This window comes from Protobothrops mucrosquamatus, unplaced genomic scaffold (genome assembly GCF_001527695.2).
Source record: "Protobothrops mucrosquamatus isolate PMUCROS unplaced genomic scaffold, P.Mucros_1.0 scaffold10, whole genome shotgun sequence".
Classification (NCBI taxonomy): Eukaryota; Metazoa; Chordata; class Lepidosauria; order Squamata; family Viperidae; genus Protobothrops; species Protobothrops mucrosquamatus.
Genome location: NW_015386397.1, coordinates 1,933,778 through 1,955,565, shown reverse-complemented (window position 1 = coordinate 1,955,565; position 21,788 = coordinate 1,933,778). Strand labels below are relative to the sequence as shown.

Sequence of the window (21,788 nt, the reverse complement as noted above, 5' to 3'; positions counted from 1 at the left end):
CCTCAGGGTGCCGTCAGCCAGACAGTGCCGGCTGGCGACCCCCAGGGGGAGGGCCTTCTCGGTTGGAGCCCCCACCCTATGGAATGAACTACCCCCAGAGATCCGGGTGATTCCGGATCTCCCCTCCTTCCGCCGCGCCCTCAAGACATGGCTATTTAAGCTAGCAGGTCTGGCCTAAGGGATATTTTAATCTGGTTTTAAAACAATTTTAAAAAGAAATGGCCAATTAATATTTTGTTTTAATTACTTTTTAAATTTAGTATTTATTGTATTATGTATTGTTTTAAATAGCTGTAAGCCGCCCTGAGTCCGTTGGGAGAAGGGCGGGGTAGAAATTAAATAAAAGTAAAAGTAAAGTAAAGTAAAGTAAATAAGTATGGAATTCCATTTCCATTTTCTGGAAACAAATTTATTAAATTTTATGGGAATTGCTATTATACTGTAATAGCCAAAGTGCATATAAAATCAAAGAACTTGATTAAGATTTATGGGGTTTTAGCTTAAGGAAAAATAAGTTGAATAAAGGGTAACCTAATATAATTGTATATAATACATTACACATGTGAACAAAGTGGATGTGATTCAAGTTAGAACTCAAAGTCAACCCAATGAAATTGAATATTGGGGGATTTAGGACAGATTAAAAAGGAATTATTCTTGACAGCCAAATTGTGGAATTCATTACCATGAGAGGTAATGATGCCCACTAATACAAACATAGAACATTAGACCAGTTTATGACTGCTAAAGTCATTAATGCTTATTAGTCACGATTTCTACATATTATACCCAGTTTTTGAGAGTTAGCTTCTAATAACAGTTATTGGGAAATGCAAGATCCAATTGTGTCTTGCTTGAAGTCTTTCAATGGGCAACTGGTGTCAAACTCAACGTTTTTTGCCTTTGTGGAGCTGGGATGGGCATGGCCTGCACACGACACATCCAGCCCATGGACTGCCAGTTTGACACCCCTGGTGTAGAGTATGAGATAAGCCACGAAGTACTTCATTATCCTAAAGTAAGAGCAACTTGACAGTAGAGTTTGAGAGTAAGATTATGGCATTGAGAAGAGATATGACTTAACCTTTTTACTTCCATAAGTTTCTATAATTGTTTCTATTTAGTTAAATGGGAAAACCAAATATCAATAGCTAAATTTCTATAGCATGTTTAGTTTGGTTCCACTGCTTTGTGGAAAAGAACCTTTAACCATCATTTTCTTTTTTTAGAAACCATACAAAATAATTTTGCTAAAACAAAGACTGTTCAGGATCAAGACCCCTTTGGAAGTCATGTATGATGTGGAAAATGAGAAATGTTTTACTCCTATCCTATAATCTGGAATTCAAATTTACAGTAAAACTGATTGACAGAGTCAGAAATTTCCAATGACAATGCAGGTAGTCCTTGACTTATGACAATTGATACCAGACTTGTCATTGCTAAGCAAGGCAGTTGTTAAGTGAGTCGTGCCCAGTTTTACAATCATTTTTGCCATGGTTGTCAAGTAAAACACTGCAGTTGTTAAGGGAATCACATTTTGTTTGTCCAAAGCCAACTGGGAAGGTCACAAATGATAATCATATGATCCTGGGAGGCTGCAAGTATTATAAATACATGTCAGTTACCAAGCACCTGAATTTTGTTCACATGACCATAAGGATGTTGTAATAGTGATAAGTGTGAGAGTGGTCATAATTTTTTTTCAGTGGCCTTTTAATTTTGAATGGCTGTAAGATGAGGACTACTTGTCCTTTATACAAGCTGTAATTAATTCATATAATTCATACCAAAAGAGGTGATGATGATCACTGGCTTCAATGATTTATGTTTGTGTAGGGGAGTGGGGATGGGGATGGGGAGATATTAGGTTTTATATTTAAACAGAATTTCTGTGTTATTGAATAATGCAGATTTTTACAACCTTTTTTGCTATTTTTTCCTGTAGGTCGAGACTAAGGTTCTTTCAAAGATATTCCAAGGATAGAATCTAAACAATAGTGATGGGGGAAGTGCTTTGGTCTGGGAAAATTAAAATCCTACTACGTTTTATCTTACCCCAAAAGGCCAAGAAGAGATTAGGAGCATTAAAATGCAGGAGGTCTGTGGTTCCTTCAATTAAACCTGGTTGTGTTATAAAAAAAATTGTTTGAAATAACCTACCAGAATCTTGCTGTTTGACGTGAAAAAACGGGAAGAAAAGGCAAACATTTTCCATTAAACTGATTACCTGTTATTATTTTTTGTCAACAAAACATTTTTGAACCTTGATTTCAATAAGTCTAAACAGTTTGTAACATGTAGCTTCCTATTTTGCAATCTTCAGGTCCCAGAAATCAAATTTCTATGAGAAAAAAAAAAAGCCAAGGAACAGAGATGAAAGTTTAATACTACTTTTCAGTAGGGAAAAAATGCATAATAGGAAAAAAGTTGCTTTCTTTTGGTCACACAAAACCAACTCATTTTTCAATGATAGGCCTACAAAAACCCCAGAAATACTAGCCAGTCCAGTTTCAGTGATATCATGGAATATCTGCATCCATTCTAGCCTCTTTCAAATAAAACAACATGCTTGCTTAACCTCAACCTCAATCTTAAACTGCAGAAATGTAAGTAAAGAGAGCTACTCTTTGGGAATAAGAGACTTTGTGCTAACATTGCTAATTATACAGCCTTGTCCACTTGCCTTAGCCAGGACAAAATTATAGTGGATCCCTTCTTCCTTTTCTCTAGCCATAAAGCTCTCCCTCAGAGTGCATTTTCATCCAGTTCTTGAGCAGGCAAAAAGCTTTGATGTACCCTTATACCTAAACTCAGATTAAATGAGGTTGATGAGTACATCTGTCATATATCCCTTACATCTGTGGGACAACTTAAGGGCAGTGATTGGTGGATTTCTCTAGTTTTATTTCTCTGCACTCACATGTGATGGGACAGGCTTGGGCAACTGAATCACCTTGAGGGAAGATGGGTGGCATAAAAGATAGATAGATAGATAGATAGATAGATAGATAGATAGATAGATAGATAGATAGATAGATAGATAGATAGATAGATAGATAGATGGATGGATGGATGGATGGATGGATGGATGGATGGATGGATGGATGGATGGATGGATGGATGGATGGATAGAATGATGAGAGAGAGAGAGAGAGAGAGAGAGAGAGAGAGAGAGAGAGAGAGAGAGAGAGAGAGAGAGAGAGACTGAAAAGGGTATGAGAGTGCCTGGGATGAAAAAGCAGGTTGCTAATGCACAGGTGATCCACCACAATAACCTGGTTTTGGCTGCCACAGAACATCAACTTTCTGCTATTCTGGAATACAGGTAAACTTATAACCTGGATCATAGATTAATTGAGAGAGAAGACATGTGAAGGAGGAGGGAAATTGTGTGGCACATCAGCACAATTCCCTATAGTGTCATCCTAGGCTTGTCCTTTCAGGTGACAGGTATAATCAAGTCCCAAGTATGGTGGACGGTTTGTGAAGGGCATTAGGTGTACTCCTGCCTCCCCCATTTCCTTCAGCTCTGCCTGTAACCCATCACTTGGGCCAGATGGAGGACACTGACCAAACGCTTATCAATTTCTCTTCAGCCTTCAAATATCTCAAATGATAGGCACAATGAGAAACCAAAGACTCCCTGTGCAACTTATGGAAAATTGGATAAGGAAAACACACCCCTCCCCCATTATAAAAACAGTAAAAAGTTTCTCTTGTAAGGAGAAACAGTAGAAAATTGGAATGCATTCATTTGGAACAGAACCAACAACTTACAGTTGGCAGAACCAGCCCTTTTCTTGGTTCAGATCTATCTCCCATGCAGGTGGTGTGCACCTGTTTTCTAAACAGATATAACCACCAGAAATCAGATGTCTCTGTGGAAGCCAGGTGCCTGATCTCTCTCAGTGCCCAACCCAAAATGGCCATGGAGGGCAAGGTTCAATGATCAGAAGATGAAGAGCAACTACAAGTATTCAAGGGGAGCTGGGTAGATCTTAGCACTTGACCTTGTCATCATCACCATAATGGTTTATCAGGCTCAAACTGTATGGACTGGTTTTCTTTGGAAGCAGAAGTCTTATTCCCCCCCCCCTTTTTTTTTTTAATCTTCTGCTAAAGCAGACGTGAGCAAGCTGAGTCTCTAAAACCCATTTTTGCATCTCTTTAAAACCATCGCCATTTGTGGTGTAAATGCTAAATTGTACAGTGTTTTCCAGTTTTTAGGTTAAAATTCATGTAAGTGACAAATAATTAAGGCACAGTCATTTGAAAATTTGAGAGCATGTGATGGACGAAGAATGATTGCTTGGGCAGTGTGAAAAGTCATGGCGATGATGTTAGAGAAATAGTTACAAAGAAGTAAAGTTTAATAAAGTATAATTTCAGGCAAACTTATTGCATCTGTTTCCTGGCCTGGCCTACCACAAAGTCTGATCGATCAATCACAAAATACCCATTTATAGAGTATGAACTTGCTCCCAGGATACGTGCTTCTCTGGGACCTCACAACACCACAGCAAATGTGATACTGATGATTGGTACTTTATTTTGCAGCATGCCAGCCCTTGCTTTAATTTTTTATTTCAAGAATCATTTTTAGAAGGTCAACTTGACAGGCATTGTGAGAAGAGTCTAGATTGCCCGAGGGATCCACATTACTTCCTTGACATAAGCTCAAAAGAAAACAAACATCTTCCTCAATTTTGCACGTGTAGTTTTGCCATCTGTATGATGGAGCAATGATTGGTATCACTGCCCCATACATTTCAGCCCTTGACTTCCCCATAACCATCCAGCTTCCTTGGAGTTGCCTATATCTGGATGAAAGGAGCCCCCCATGGTCAAATGAAGTGTGTTCAATTCAGTCATTTCATAACCCACCACTCAGTTTACTCACTTTGACCTTCCAATGTTTTACAGGCATCAGCTATTCAGACACAGTGAGTGCCACCGAGCCCTGTAAGCCCTGTAAGGAGTGTGTGGGCCTGGAGAGCATGTCGGCTCCTTGTGTGGAATCAGACAACACTATTTGCAAATGCATCTATGGCTTCTATCGGGATGAGAGCAATAAATGTAAACAGTGCCGCATCTGTGAAATGGGCTTCGGGCTTGTCTTACCTTGTGTGGAAAATCAGAACACATTGTGTGAGAAATGCCCGGCGGGGACGTATTCCGATGACGCCAACCATGTAGATCCCTGTTTCCCCTGCACAGTGTGTGAAGAGGATGAGGTCATTGAGAAGGACTGTACTGCAACTTCAGATGCCAAGTGCAGAGGTAATTATAATTTTTTTTAATTTGGGGGGGGGAGAGATGGAGCTAACTAACATGTATAATCCTGCTGTGGAACGGCAGAAATCCTATCCCAACTTAGCAGATATCTAGACACAGGCAGATATCTAGAAAGCGTTAGTGCTTTAAGCAATGAGGTAGGGATGGGGGTTCAGCAAAATGTTCTTTGGATAATGTTCTTGATTCCCCCCCCCCCCGAGGTTGTCTTGGTTTTCTCCCAGTACAGACCTGATCTCCCCCCCCCCTTTTTTTTTTTTACAGTTAAGGAAAGGAACATGTTGATTTGTTCTTTTCTTTTTCTTACTGTTTGAACCTCCCAAAAACAAAACCAAGAGTAGAGCCATTTGGAATTGTCAGCTTCAAGGAGATTCTGATGGCCCCCAGTGGGAGGATGGCGCTATCCAGTGGGTGAGCCAGATCAAAACTAGTTTAAGATAAAGAACCTTAAGAAAAGAAGCAGCCAGGGGGCGTTGCTGCCCCCCCCCCTCAGCAATAGCTGAGCAAGCACTCATGTCACTAGATTGAGTTTCTCTCAATGGTGAGGTGGTTCTCTTTCTTTCTATTGCTTAGCAATTATTTCTAAATGAATTTCAGTATTTTTTTATTGAGAAAAATGTGCGATTTGTGCAAAACCTATGCCCCCTTTTGCTGACTTTCTCATAATGATACTTTTACTCCTAATATGATCTCTGTCCAAGCCCAAGCCCATCCTGCCAGCTCAGCTCTTTTTGTACATTTAAAAGGGGTACCTGTAACCATAGAAATGGAATTGAAGATATTCTGTGTATTTATTACAATTTTTAACCTGCTTTTGTTATTTTTAGAAATAGTGGTGAACATACCTAATAGTCCTATTTTCCCCACAACAACAATCTTTCATGCCAAAGGTGGGACTAGAACTCACAGTATCCTGGTTTCTAGGCCAGCATCTTAACTAGTATAACAAATATTAGAATTCCTGAGCATGTGAGATCTTGATATGCATGTGCATACAAAGAAGGTTGAGAATGGTGCTGTAAAGTGAAATAGCTTAAGGACCACACAGTATTGATCAACTCCTTTCTTCCTCTATATACCGCATTCATGCTGTAACGAATAGCATGAGAATATTTGCAGGAGAATTAGCAGGAGAATATTTGCAAGGAACCTCTTAGTGAGATCATGAATTTCACTCAATATTGTGCTAATGCTTCTCCTTTGAGGAGCGCAAAGCAAGTTAACAGCCCCTGATGTCTTTTGTTCCTGATTCTTCAAAAATTCACTCTCAAGTTTATGTTTCTACTGGATAAACAAATCAAACTAGAAGTGGAAACATACTGTGTAGTTGCATAAATGCAAATATATGTAGCCAATGACATGCCCAATTCAACCTCCACTGATGAGAGGTGGCTATGATTACAATTTTCCATTGACAATATTAATTTTTTTAATACGTTCATGAAGTTAAATCATATCCCCTTCCCAATCCCTCCTTCCCAGCACGGTCATCTTTCTTTTCCTAAAATATACTGAAATAAACAAAAACAAAATCACCCAGGATGCATTCCTCTTTTTGTGGACTTCCCAAATAGTTCCATGTTAACTATCAAAATAAGAGCATGGTGGCTTGTGTGGTTAGGACACTGGGGTGGAGGTTGGCAAGCCTGCGTTTGAGACCCGAGTGTTTCTGGGGCTCAGGGTTGAACTTCCATCCTTCACTCCAGCTCCTGCTGGGGACATGAAAGAACTCCCCAACTAGGAGAAAATGATGTCACCAGCTAATCCTTTCAATCCAGAAGCCCCTCGGTGCTTCTGACACAAGTGCAAACTATCCAAATTTTTCTCTCCTGGGCAGAAGATGAAGCCCATCCTTTGACACAGAACACAGAAGCAGATAAGTTCGTTTTTCCTGTGACTGATAACACACAAACAGAAATCAACCTGCTCTATTCTTACTTCCTAAGTATGTCTTGACCTGCAAAAGTTAACAGTTCTATGGCATGAAGATAAACAAGATCTCCTGCTATTCTTCTGCCAGGGGAATGGCAAACAGTACTGTAAAACATAATAATCTGGTGTAGTTCTGAACTTAGCATTCAGTGCCAGTGTTATAATTAGAGGACTGTTTAGAACAGGGGTATCAAACTGCCGGCCCACAGGCCGGATGCGTCATGAGGAAACCGCGCCCATCCCATTGCCGGCAATGGGAAAAAAGTTCTGATACATCGTGCGATGTCATGTGATGTCGTAAGTTTGACATGTCTGGTTTAGAAGCATATTCTTAAAAGACTTTCCCCATTTGATTGGGCCTGCCATCATTACTATTGCACATAGGATCTTTCCTTGTTGGTCCAACCTCTATCATCACATGAGTCATAGGATAAGACTAATAGAGACTTGTCTGCCTCCTTCTCCTCCTCATATCTGTTCTTGTCTATGTCTAGCAAACAATTGGCAATAGCATGGAGAAGATTTGGGCCGGATCAACAGTGAAATGTGGATGGTGGGTTCGGGCATGGACCTGACTGTATAGATTTTGGTGCTGGTCCTCCTACCAAATCCCACTTTCCCCGTTTTTTCGCAACCATTGGAAAAGAGCCTATATATTAAATGTCACTATACCCATCTTCTGCCTAATCTTAGCTGTATCAATTATCTAATGCTTGCTTATTAAGTCATTAGAATATTTATTGGGATTCTCAGAATCCCAATGTTTATTTGATGTGTTTTATTTCTCATAGTGGAAAGCAGAAATTTGACAGTATAATATAGGACATGGAAACCAATCTCTTTTGCTTGGCAACATTTCTATTAAAAAGATAGGAATTCCAATATGAGATTGATTTCTTGTCATCCCAAGCCTTCACGCATGGCCCACTTTGCAGAATAGTAGCAAGTAGAGTTATTATCAAAGTACAGATATCTGTATATTTTATTTATGGAAGAAAGGGCAATGGGAAATGGGCAGGGGTGATTTGCAGAAAAGCATAACAAGGGGAAATGGCTTATAAATGTCTCTTCAAGGTATCTCATTCTTCAGCTTTATTTTGAGGCTGTAGAAGTTGGATGTAATAAAACAGACACAAGACAAACAAACAGAAGATAAAGATAACCACCCACTACATTCACACTTGTGCTAAGCTATAGTGTGGTTTAACTGTTTGTAATTCAGTGTCTGAACTCAGCCATTGTGGTTTTGATATCCCAGTTTAGGGTGAACTGAGCCAATTGTGGTCTATCCAGTAAAGCATGGTTAAACCGAAGAGTTTTAAGTTTGAGCTGTGGGGAAAAAATCAAAGCTGACTTAAAGAAACAAAACAAAATTACAGTTCTATGCCCACTACTGTATCTGAAAATAAAACAAATATGTTTATATGATAAATGCCAGAACTGATGTGATTTGATTTGCAAGCTGGCTCTGATCCTAGCTGAACAACAGAGTTCCTGGATCGTCTTCAACAAGCTTTAACCTTTCAGTTTTTGTTATGTTGAGCTCTTTTTCAAGATTGGCTACAAAGGTTTCTGGCATTCCAACTTCACTGATTCAGATGCAACCACTCCAATCAGAGAAAATGTGATCTAGAGACAGATAGAAAATCTTGTCCCCTGCCCACTTTCTCTTTCCCCTTCTCTTCCTTCACAGCAGGTATTGATAATAGGCTAGCAGGCTAGCACTCAGGGTAACAGTGGGACCCAAATTTATTAAAAGTAATGTTTTTTTTTAAAAAAGGCTAAAATCTTTTTATATAATGAAGTAAATAAACAAAAAGAAAATACAAATACAGCTATACAACAGTATCATCAGTATTTATGAAACTGTATAACTTCGAAAATAAGAATAAGAATAAAAAAAGGAGGAAGAAAAAAAACTGGGGCTAAAAAAATAAGTTGTAAATAGAACAGCTCCAAAAATTGACCATTTTTCTCAAAAGTCTAACGGATTTTTAACATACAATTTGTTTACTTATTTATCTATTGAATGTCTATTTCATTTTCATTTTGACTTATAATGACTTACAGCAGCTAGAACGTCTAAGGTAAATATAACAATAATGTAGAGTGACATGAACAATCCTGCTGATTTTAGTTCCAAATGCAACAATAAAACTAAGCAGTATGAATTGTTATTCTAACTTTTGAACTCTAGCTTACTCCAAGAGTAAGCTAAATAAAATAACTATGGTTTATTGAAAATGTTCTCAGATGTCCTGTATACACAAACATTTTTGTTGTTTTAATCTCATTTTAAGATCATAAAAGATTGATTTCACATTATTTGCAGTGATCTTCTATGAATTTAAAAAGATGAAGCAACATGCCTATTTATGTGATGCATAAATAACATGCCTGTTAATAAATAACATGCCTGTTAATAAATAACAGGCCTGTTAATAAATAACAGGCCTGTTATTTATGTGATGCATAAATATAACATATGTCAATTTCATCATTTTTCTTCAGCTTTTTATAAAAATGGGGGTTTGGCCCAAGAGCCACTATTAATTCTTCCAAAACCTCTAATTACTTATAATTTCTGAGGCAGTGATAGCATCTGGACTAAATAAACCAAATAACAGATGATTAAACTAAATACACTGCCAAGAACATTCTGAGTTCAACAAAACTTGTTTTTTAAATTTTATGTTAAACCAGCTTCCTTGAAACTAAGGTGATCCTGGTTAATTATATTGTGACAAAGCCAGTTTATCACAGGCATTGATTAAGATGCTTAATTTACGTTTTTGAGGGGTAAACAAGTCAACATGATGTCTGCAACCAAGTAATTTTCATCTGTACTTTGCAACATTAAATGTAGATATTGAAGATATTAAATGTGGATATTGAAATAAATACAAACAAGGTTCTCAGTATTAGCCAGAATTTCAATGTGTTAAAGTAATAAATCTTGACTGAACTAAAGAAGAGTTCAAGTTCCTATAACCAAAACCCAAAGCTGAATTAAATGCTAATGATAATATTGAAAGAATTAAACCCACCTCTCTCTGTTTGTTTGTTTGTTTGTATCCTGCCTTTATTATTTTTACAAATATCTCAAGCAGCAAACATATTTAATGGAACTGATAGTTGTCATTTGTCCAATGAAGACCCTTCAGAAAAATCTATTTGGTCAGTTCTTTCATTTTTTTTAATGTGTCCAGTTTATTAAAATCAGTATGTTATATCATGGTTTGGAGAAAGTCCTTAAACAGTTTAGATATCATAGGATACTCAGGCCACACTAAGTACTGTACTTTGTGAAATTGATTATAAAGAGAGGTCCACAAGATTGGACAGTGTTTCCTCTAGGTTGGTTATAAGGAGGATTCTGAGAAACGACTCACTCAAAATATATTGAGCTTTATATTCAGAACAGTTTTACAAAATACTTGGAGTTTCTTCTTTTCATTCCTATACTATTACTTCTCTTCTTTGATTGTTTTTTTTGTGAGCTAGCAAGATAAGCATTCTTGCTTATATACAAGGTTGGTTCTTTCTTTTTATTTTTTAGATTTTTTAAAAAAATCCTGCCTTTATTATTTTTGTAAATAACTCAGGATGACAAACATATATGATACCCCTCCTCTTTTCCCCACAACTCTGTCAAGTGAGTTGGGCTGAGAAAGAGTGACTGGCCCAAAGACATCCAGCATCTTTCATGGCTAAAGTGGGACTAGAATTCACAGTCTCCTGGCTTCTTGCCTAGTGTGTTTTAATCACTAGACCAAACTGGTTCTCTTTAAACTAGGATTGTTACACCAAAGCCAGTACTGTATGTTATTAATTTGCATAATTGACTGTTCTATGGAAGTCCTGCTCTCATAAGGTTTGATGGTAGAGATTTATTTATGTACTAATATAGTGTATAGCAATAAAGGTAGAGGAATTTACAAGAATAACTGGGAAAGCATCTTTGGTCATATGTAGATATTTAAGCCAAGCATGGCAGAATTGTAGAAAATTGGAGCAAAGAACTTCCAAAGGATACCACAATCAACCCAGTAGCACCAAAAGTAATTTTCAAACCAGAAAATAACAAATAATGGGTGTTCTTTACCTGTTAGAAGAAGAGAAGAAAATGCTGGCCTCTAGCCAATGGCTAGAAAGATAATGGCTGGAACATATTGCCTGAAGATGAGTCAGAAGTCAGTACTGCTCTGACGTCAGCTGTTTCCAGGCGGGGAAAAATTATGCAGGCTGCAGGGCAGAAGGTACAACTGTTCCCTCAGGCATGGCTAAATTTCATAAGAGCCACTCAAAGAAGGGGAGCGGCAGCCTGCAGTTGGATAGGAAACTCTTCTCTCTGTGTGGCATTTGGGTTTCTTCTTTGGAATAAAACAATCAAAAGACAGATCTTGCCCTACCAAGATACCCACATAATATTAGATGGACAAAAGGTGCCAGAAAGGATATTATGGGACAGGTTTTTTTCCTCTTCTTTCCCAAAACCTCCATCACATTTAGAGCCAGTACAGCAGATTTTCTCAATCTTGGCAACTTTGAGATATATAGACTTCAACTCTCAGAATTCCCAGCCACAAAGTTGCCAAGGTTGAGAAACACTTCTTTACAGATTATCTGGAAAAGAAGGAACAAATTTCAGAAGATATTGTATGGGATTTCTGACTTTCTAAGGACCACCAATCTTGTTTTGAATCTGACCAGTTAATATGATTTACCAGCGAGGTTTCCACAGGGACTAAGCATCAGAAATGTTGAGAAAGAGTTTTCTACTTCCTCCAGAACTATGATTGCTTACCTTTCCCTTAAGAAAAACAAGCACATCTTGACCTTTAAAATTGTTCCCTGTATTTTATTAGTGTAATGGTTTTGGAATAGTTTCGCTCTGTGATTTGATGGCTATCTTATTATTTTATATATATATTGTTACTAAGTGATTTATTAGTGTAGGAGGGAAAAAGTGATCTGTTCAGAATATCCCTTATATGGCAGTCTGTAAGTATTACAAATTAAAAGGCTGGATATCAACTTACTTAAGACCATAAAGCAAACTGTGTAGCAAAATGAGAATCCTTCACATCTGCCACTGCTTCAGCCTGCCTTCTGAAATAGTGTCACATGTTTGACCTTCTCAACTACTTTTTCTTGCAAGAATTATGCTGTGGTGAGAATTTCTGTGTATTCATATCTGCTTCATTTCTTAAATTTTTAGTTAAGTTGTGATTCATTTCTAAACTTCCCAGTTGCCACACTTTCTCGTTCTCTTTTACTAAGTTATTCCTGGTTTTCTTGGCAGCAATTAATCCAAGATTTGCGATGACAACCAAAGACCCGATGGATCCCTATACCAGCAATATAAATATAGATGCAAATACAGATGTAATCGCAGATGTGGAACACGGTACCTTGTTTTCCTTTTTTTATACTGCTGAAATAGTTCCTCGTTTGCTCAGTTGGTCTACTCCCATGAGGACCTTACTTGACTGCATGAAATAAATAAAACTACAGACTAAAACAACATTTTGGAACCATTCAGAGAGGTATCGTTCCAAACATTTTCTGGAGGGAAGCCATAGATGTAAAATTACTAACAATGATCAGAGTTAGACTCATCACTTTATGATGACTTCTCTCCTATCTTTGTGGGTAGTTCCAACTGGGGCAATAGAAAGGAAGTACTTAAGCTCACTGCTACTAGCAGGTGCCAGAGAACTCAGAATTCTCCCCCTACTTTACAGAACTCTCCCCTTGTTGCACTGACACTACAGTAGTAGGCTTCTGGTCCAATTAAAAGTGCTGGTTATTACTTTTTAAACTGTACAGAAATGTAACACAGGGATATATCAGGCAACATCTTGTCAATCTTGAATCTGCCTGTCTGGTTCTTACATCAAGAGAGGGTCATTGAGAATTCTCTTCCTCAAGAGGTGACATGAATCATGAGACAGGTGGCACCTTCTTAATAGAGGCCTGCATTTTTTAATCTCACTTTTCCTGAAGTTATATATGATTCCTATCACTCTTATATTTCATAAGCAAGAAAAATCAATCCCTCTTCAACAAACCTCTGGCCCTGATTGACTGTGGGTATCTACCATAGAAACTTTGCTAAATTAATGATTACATTGTCTTGATGTTTTCATTTCTTTCATTTTTATTCTATTATCAGTGGTTCATTCTCCAGAGTCCTTCCAGACTGGAGCAGCTATAAGCCTTGTTAAATAAACAAAATTCTTTTGAGGGAATTACATTGTTTCAGCAAAGATGGGGTGGGAACTTTTGATCATGTTCACACTTGCTTAATTACTGAAATGTTAATTAAGTGATACATTCCTAATTGTCTCACAGTTTTTCACTCTCTTTTGTTAAATTCTTCCTCCTTGTTTTCTTGGCAGCAACTAATCCACAATTTGCTGTGGCAACGAAGACCCTGACGGATTCCAATACGAGTGATGCAGACCCAGATGCATTCATAGACCCAGATGTAGTTATAGACCCAGATGCAGTCATAGATGTAGAACATGGTATCTTGTTGTCTTTTCCTTACATTGCTGAAATAGTTCCTAATTTGCTTAGTTGGTCTCACTCCAACAAAGATCCTACTGAAACCTTTAACTGCATAAAATGGTTAAGACCACAGACTAAAACAACATTTCTGAGCCCTCAGGGAATTATTATTCTCAAGCATTTTGGAGGAAAGCCATACAAGTATAACTAACTGTTATAGCTTCATTTGTAGGTAATATAATATGATGTGATTGCAAGTACTAACGAATCAGTGACCTCGTTTGGAGCCAAAAAGAGAACTTCTTTAAATTCCCAGTATAGAAATGTTCCTCCAGCTTTATTTTATTCTGGATTTTTAGAATGCTTATGATAAATATGGATATATTCTATTTTCTAGCCCATAAGGATATAAGAATGATTAAGAAATTTTGACATGAAGTAGATCACTAAATATCTGCAAATTCAGGCAAAAAACATCCAGATTAGTAAAGAAAAACATTGTGTATTTCTGTTTCATATTATACAAAACTCTGATTTTCTATATAGACATGAATCTGTATTGCTCTTGTAATAGTTTAGATTGTTATCCACCACCATCATGGTGGTAAACATAACATTTTCTTCTCTCTCTCTTTTCCCTACAACAAACCTGTGAGATAGATTGGATAGTGAAAGGTCCAAAGTCACTCAGAAAGATTCTGTAGCTAAATGTAAACTTGAATCTGAGTAGATTCAGCACTGGCCAACATCTGAATTATTGGCTTTTAGATCACTAATATTAAACATACAACATATATACCAAGGAAAAATAGATTAACCTAAATGTAACCTCATCTTTTGCATATTGTACTCCACAATTATTCTTCTGTTTCCTTACCTTTCCAGATTTTTACCCAGGGACTCCCAAAAGTCCTTTTCCTATTACAAATTCTTCAGAGATTCTGGATATTTTGGAGACCACTGTAGTGAGCACTACAATGACCACAATTATGGGCAGCTCCCAGCCTGTCATTCGAAGTGGGACAGCCGATAACCTCATCCCTGTCTACTGCTCCATTTTGGCAGCTGTGGTTGTGGGTCTGGTGGCATATATTGCCTTCAAGAGGTAAGTAGTCAGAGAGAGTCTGGAAGACAAGTGTGCAGGAGGAGTGTTGTGATATATGAACAGTGACAGGCGGTGCCTAAGGTTGATCTCGCTCACTGACTAGATATCCTTCAGTTATTCAAACTATTTCTTGTACCTGTTCTAAGGATGTAATTTTGGCTGACTGTGGTAAAACATAGTCATGACTGAGCACATTTTGCAGTTAAAACTATAAACCCCAGCATTACCAATGGCAATATGATGGTTTGCATGCAACTCTCATTTTCCTTTCAAGGAAATAGTGTGTAAAAATAGCCATATCATTGACTATGCTTGAACAGTCTTCTAGGGCCTAAATACTGTTGTCTTCCTTCAACCCCACATAATTTGCAAGCAGGGGAGGCTAAGAGGGAAAGTAGAAAAAGGTAGCAGCTGAAAAGGAAGCCACTTCATGAGTATCCGCTTACAACACATGCGCAACATTTTTCATGCCGTACGCAGACCATATTTGACTTTTAAATGTAATTCCTGGAAAACTCTCAAGAAAGTAAATGGGGATAGGATGCAAATTAATTTGATTTATTTTCATATGATGATTATTCTTCTTATTTTAATAATTTCTAATAAGCATCTTTTGGTGGAGCTCAGGGGCCATGTCTCTGGCATGCAACAGAGAAGAATGGAACCATTCTCTGCTCCCATCCCCCTTCTACCGTATTTCACACCCTTCCCTTAAGTGATAGGCATCTTTATAAAGCCAAATAGATGTACTTCAATAATTTCAGAGCTGGCCACATGCAATTATTCTTGAGTGGCAAGGATGAGCATCCTCTAGAAACAACTGTTCAGGATTGAAATTTCTAAGTTGCTGTTTTAGAAATTAGATCCTTCTTAATGCCAATCCAGGAACATCTTGTCTCTAAGATTACCAACTTTTAAGTGACCATAAAAGAATGGGAAGATGATAATGATTATATCCATGCTATGAATTATTATCTCTGGCTGATTGCAATAGCTCAATTGGTTGATAAAGGCATAGAAGCATTATAGACATTACTCTCTCTCTCTCTTTTTTTTGCAAGAATGCTGCCAGTTTCTGTTATAAGATAAAATCCATTATCTTATATTTCAACCTTTATAAAATAAGCTCACTAAATATAAAATATTCTGCTTTTAGAAAGCCAGTTGTCTTGGGTTAAATTGGAAAGCATTTCCTAAAGTGTAACCCAAAGATCCCATGTTCCTGCCACTTCTCCTTTCCATTGATGCCTACTGTACTTCCTTCGCAAAGAATAAGAGTTGAAAGTAATAAGAAACATATGATTGCTTTACCTTGTAATCAGCAACATATGGACTGGGCCTAGGAAAAGATTAAGAAAAAGCAAATAGGAAATAAGAAAGTAGATCAGTTGTGAATCCAAGTCAATCATTTCCCCCATCCTCCACTTCAAATACCTTGGATCATCAATGTTAGATGACACCATTACCATATGCGTACATATTCTTGAATCTCTTTAACTCTTTAGGAGCTCATTGACCCAATTCCAAGCTCTTATAAAAATGGCTTCTTGCTCTCCTGAGTACCCTGCTTGTGCTCAGCTCTTACTTAGAAAGCATCTTAGTATTGATGGGTCCTCCAGATTTTGATGGGCTCCAAATCCCATGATTCCTTACCACTTGTCATATTTGTCAGGGCAGATGATGATGATGATGATGAAGAAGAAGAAGAAGAAGAAGAAAAAGAAGAAGTTGGAAGAGATCTTGGAGGTCTTTGAGTCCAACCCCCTGCTCAGGCAGGAAACCCTATACCATTTCAGAACAAATGACTGTCCAGTCTCTTCTTAAAAGCTTCCAGTGTTGGAGCATTCACAACTTGTGGAGGCAGGTTATTCCACTGATTAATTGTTCTAACTGTCAGGAAATTTCTCCTTAGTTCTAGGTTGGTTGTCTCCTTGATTAGTTTCCATTCATTGCTTCTTGTCCTGCCTTCAGGTGCTTTGGAGAATAGCTTGACTCCCTCTTCTTTGAGGCAGCCCCTGAGATATTGGAACACTGCTATCATGTCACCTCTTGTCCTTCTCTTCATTAAACTAGACATACCCAATTCCAGCAGCCTTTTCTTATATGTTTTAGCCCCCAGTCCCCTAATCATCTTTGTTGCTCTTCTCTGTACTCTTTCTAGAGTCTCAACATCTTTTTTACAGCGTGGCGACCAAAACTGGATGCAGTATTCCAAGTGTGGCCTTACCAAGGCATTGTAAAATGGTATTAATATTTCTTGATTCTATCCCTCTGTTAATGCAGCATAGCACTGTGTTGGCTTTTTTGGCAGCTGCAGCACACTGCTGGCTCGTATTTGATTGTCTGCTAGGACCACTAGGTTTAGTAATGCCTCACATCTGCCCCATTTTAGGCATAATGCTACAAATTCACAATCAGTGTTGGCAATTGAAGTGACTTTCAGGAGCTAATATAAATGAAAACACCCTTATCTGGATTGGCAAACTAATCCGTTGGAGTGAAAGTTCTGTCTGGGCACATTCCAAACTTCATGATGTGTAGAAAGGAATTAATTCTTAGTGACCCTGCCAATTTTATAGTTTACTCCATGGGTCAGAAGAAAGAACAGGTATCCTTCGCTCAACTGTCAAACATTTTCACCTCTAGGTGGAACAGCTGCAAACAGAACAAACAAGGTGCCAACAACCGTCCTGTCAACCAGACGCCTTCCCCAGAAGGAGAGAAACTTCATAGTGACAGTGGCATCTCAGTTGACAGCCAAAGCCTCCACGATCAACAGCCACCAACACAAGCAGCATCTCTACAAGGCAAGAGGAGGGGTCAAGTTGAAGCTGGGAGGGGAAGAAACCAAAGAGCAGAAATGCGATTCAGAAAGAAAGGAAACCACTGATTATCAAAAGATACTGTAGCCCTGGCAGACACCAAGAGGACAGTTAATCCAAGAACCATCTACTTTCTAGATCACATCCCTCTTGTTGCTTGTCCTGTAAACCAACCAATCCCACCTATAGTTTGCCCCAGGCAGATAGCAAGCATATACAAGTGTTTGTTGATGCCAACTATAACTAACAAATCAAGTAAAATTACAATGGGGAAAATAAGCAAGGTGGGGCAAATACCTTTATTCCTCTGCTTTCAAGTTTCACATCCCCCCCCCAAATATCAGATTTAGTGTTTTTTCATTTCATTGTTTTGGAGGAGGGCACACATGTCAAGTTAAATTTGTCACTCTGGAAATTCTAATTTTTAGTTTGTAGTAAAATTTGTGTGCATGGTGGTGCACATTGCTCTAAATGTTTTTTGTTATCTATTTTACTTACATACACAGGTTTTACAAATAATTATCTAGTATAGTAGATAATTAGTAATATAATATCATTTTGTATATAATTCATGAATATATGTATTTGTGGTTAGACTTTTCTCTAACATATATCTCTTTCAATTGTAGTTTTCAGAGATTTGAAAATTTGGGGTATCTCATTTTTTATCTATGTTTTGTTTTAAGAATACAAAATCTGATCAAGTTTCTTTCAAAGATAAAGCTAAACACATTTGTCACCCTTTCTTGGAAAGAAGGCTGGTCTTCTCGCTACTTTATAGATATTAATATTAATTGAAAGTGTGGAAAATTATTAGTTTCCCAAGAAATACTGTAGGACAGTGTTTGCTTGATGATGAACTTAGACTCAGTTTTCAGTCCCAGGACATAGTTTGAAAAAATCCATTATTGTTTTAGTGCTTTCAAGTCAGTGTTGACTCCTGGCAACTGCTGGGACAAGTTCCTGCGTCTTTTTGGAAAGGTTTTTTAGAGGTTTGCCCAGTGGTAGGATTCAGCCGGTTCGCACCAGTTCGGCAGAACCGGTAGCTAATTTTTTTGTTGCTCAGGTTTAGAATGGAGCGGCATTCACACAGAGAACCGGTTGTTCATATATTTGAATCCCACCACTGGGTTTGCCATTGGTTCCTTCCTAGGACTGAGAAAGAGTGACTGACTCAAGGTCACCCAACTGGCTTTGTGCCTAAGGCAGGACTAGAACTCATGGTCTCCCAGGTTCTGACCTAATGCCTTAACCACTACACCAAACTGAGTTTCTTGCCCATATTCTATCATGTTTCAAAATATTTATACTAGTAGTTTAAGTCCAGATGAAATACAAATAGCTGCAGAATAGAAACCACAGCTATCGAAACTGCATTTCTTTTGTTTCCTACGCTAAAAGTCAAGATAATTTTCACTCCAGATGGATGAATTTCTGTGCAATTGGCATGAAAGCTAGTTTACTTCTATTAGGCAAATAGGTATGGTCACTAAAACCATATTTTGCCTAGTAATTGGGAGACATTTTTACACTTAAGGACATAAAACTAAATTATTCTTGTAAAAATTATGTCAACTCTCATTCTACTTCCTCTATACTTCATCATAAATGGATTATTTTGGGTTAAAAACTTGGAATTTTTAAAAAAGATAAACTCAAGGGTTTTACAGCCAGTATCATGATTACGGCATAAACGATTCAGATCATACTTTTAAAAAAACCCTCATAGTTTAGGAAAAATAAGGCATTTGTTAAGCAAACAGCAGGAGCTCTGGTGATGTAGTGGTTAAAATGCAGTACTGCAGGCAAACTCTGCCTATAGCCTGGGGTTCGATTCTGACAGGCTCAAGGTTGACTCAGCCTTCCATCCTTCCAAGATGTGTAAAACAAAGACCCAGATTGTTGGGAGTAACAAAAACTGCATGGAGACCTGAACTGAACTGGGCTCAAACGGCCTTTCAAAATTCTCCAACATACTCATGAGTGGAGGAACTTGGTAGATCATTTCTTTGAGTTTCTCTAAGTGAACTCTCCTACAAAGGATAGGATTCCCATTCTGTGAAGACAAGAACATCACTTCTGAAAAAGCCATATGAAAAGAATTTTGGCCTGAGCTTTATACTTGGTTTGAGGTATGAGAAGCCAAAGAGGCTGGAGAAATGCATTTAAACCCAGCCCTCAGTCACTTCTTACCTAAGAAGCTCAAGAACACCACAATCTTTTGTTCTTTGAACTTCCCTGGGCCTGATTGTGGGTTTTCACAGGCAGCCGTGTCCTCTTTTTCTGCTCTCCACATGTTCAGCTGGGAGACCTGAAGATAAGTTGAACAAGGATTATTTTAAATGTCATAGCTCTCCATGCCATCCGGAGTCCCAGAACACACAGCAACCTGCACTATATTCCACAGAAGGCTGTCTGTCCTTCAGGCTAAATGGCTGGAGCTTAGAAAGAGCTGTATGGTAAGGGTGAATGAGTAGTTTTGTCCTTTATCATTTGCAAGCCCACTTGTGCTCAGATGATGATCTCTCAGAATTTGGATCCACCATTCTTTCTTTCTACAAATGCATTGGGGTTGAACCAAATGGGAAATCCTGGAACTAAAAGGAAGATTTATACATTTTTTAATTTGAGAGATGTTCAGAATACAGTGGTTACAACACTAATTGTAATACAGGCAAAGAAAAAACATCAGAATATTAAAAGTGGCTTGAATATTGATGTCTGTGTGAAAATAATGGTGGATATAAACTTACCTGGATTATTTAGAACAATTCATATTCTGCCTTGCCCAGTGAAGTTCATGAAATTATCAAGAAAAACCTCCATCCAAATCTTGAATATGGTTTACCCTTGAAAGCATATTGATTTATTTATATTTCTTATAAATCACAGAATAAAACTTCAATAATTCCATATTTTTCAGAATGTTCTAATGCTATTTGAAAAACACATTACAATATGTGCTAAAAAGAATATATCATCAAAGGAATTTTACATGAAATGCAAATAAATGTAATATTTTACTGTGAAATGCATCTACAATACTTACTCATTTTTGTGCCAATCTTTTATTATTATTTTTTGCCAGTTAATACAGAAATAGGATGGAATAAATTCACATGAAACTGACTTGGACCAAAAAGACTCTGAGCCAAATGCTGGGTCTCCCACAATAAAGGACTATCTATGGCTCCCACAATAATACCTGATCGTTTCCCCTTTCCCTCCTGGGCTTCCCCCCAGGAGCATGCACAATTGCTGAGGACTGTTGTACTGTATAAGCCAGGGGTGTCAAACTGCCAGCCTGCAGGCCGGTTGCATCATACGGAGACCACACCCACCACAGCTCCAGCAATGTAAAAAACATCGCAATATGTCGCCACATATCACGTGATGTGGCGAGTTTGACACCTATGGTATAAGCTATTCATTTTCGTTTGTCATATTGTTCTGGGGCATTGTGGGGAATCTAAAATGGCTTCCAGCCATCTACTATTTCTAACTAAAACCCACTTTGGGAACATGGAATAGGTGAGTGTCTCACATGCAGCTATAATCGTTTTTTTAACCTTTCTCTATCCCAAACTCATTTCTCAATTTCAGGTCTTAAAGGAGATGGGAATCTTTATACCAGCCTGCCCCCTAACAAACGTGAGGAGGTTGAAAAGCTGTTGAATGGTTCCACAGAGGAGACATGGCGCCACCTGGCTGGAGAACTAGGCTACAAGGAAGATCACATAGACTCCTTTACACAAGAGGAGTACCCTGTTCGTGCTCTGCTCTCTGATTGGTCCAGCAAGGACAGTTCCACCATGGATGCCCTTTATTCAGCCTTGCGCAAAATCCAAAGGGGGGACATTGTGGAAAGCCTTTACAGTGAATCCACTGCTAGCTCACCAGTGTGAAGGAGGGAGAAGGGGCAGCAGCATTCTGAGTTAGCTCCTCACTTCCCCTATCCCACTGGTGCCTCTTGGAAGAAGAATATGTGAAGGAAAAATAGAGCTCATTCTTTCTGGGGTCACTGGAACAATCCTGTAAACACTGATTTAGTTATTTTTTCCTCTCTACCCTACTGTCCTAGTATTTTCATCCAATAGCTCTTGCTAGTAACAGACAAT

General features: G+C 38.1%; 1 protein-coding gene across 1 annotated transcript in view; it reads left to right on the top strand.

The window, feature by feature from the left end:
- The window catches only part of NGFR (nerve growth factor receptor), a 73,440-nt gene extending 51,865 nt beyond the window's left edge, over positions 1-21,575 (top strand). The window contains 4 exon segments of the mRNA XM_015810474.2: positions 4,927-5,283; positions 14,629-14,848; positions 17,495-17,655; positions 21,274-21,575. Of these exon segments, the coding sequence (XP_015665960.2) occupies positions 4,927-5,283; positions 14,629-14,848; positions 17,495-17,655; positions 21,274-21,575 (1,040 nt within the window).
- The last annotated feature ends 213 nt before the right edge of the window (positions 21,576-21,788 follow it).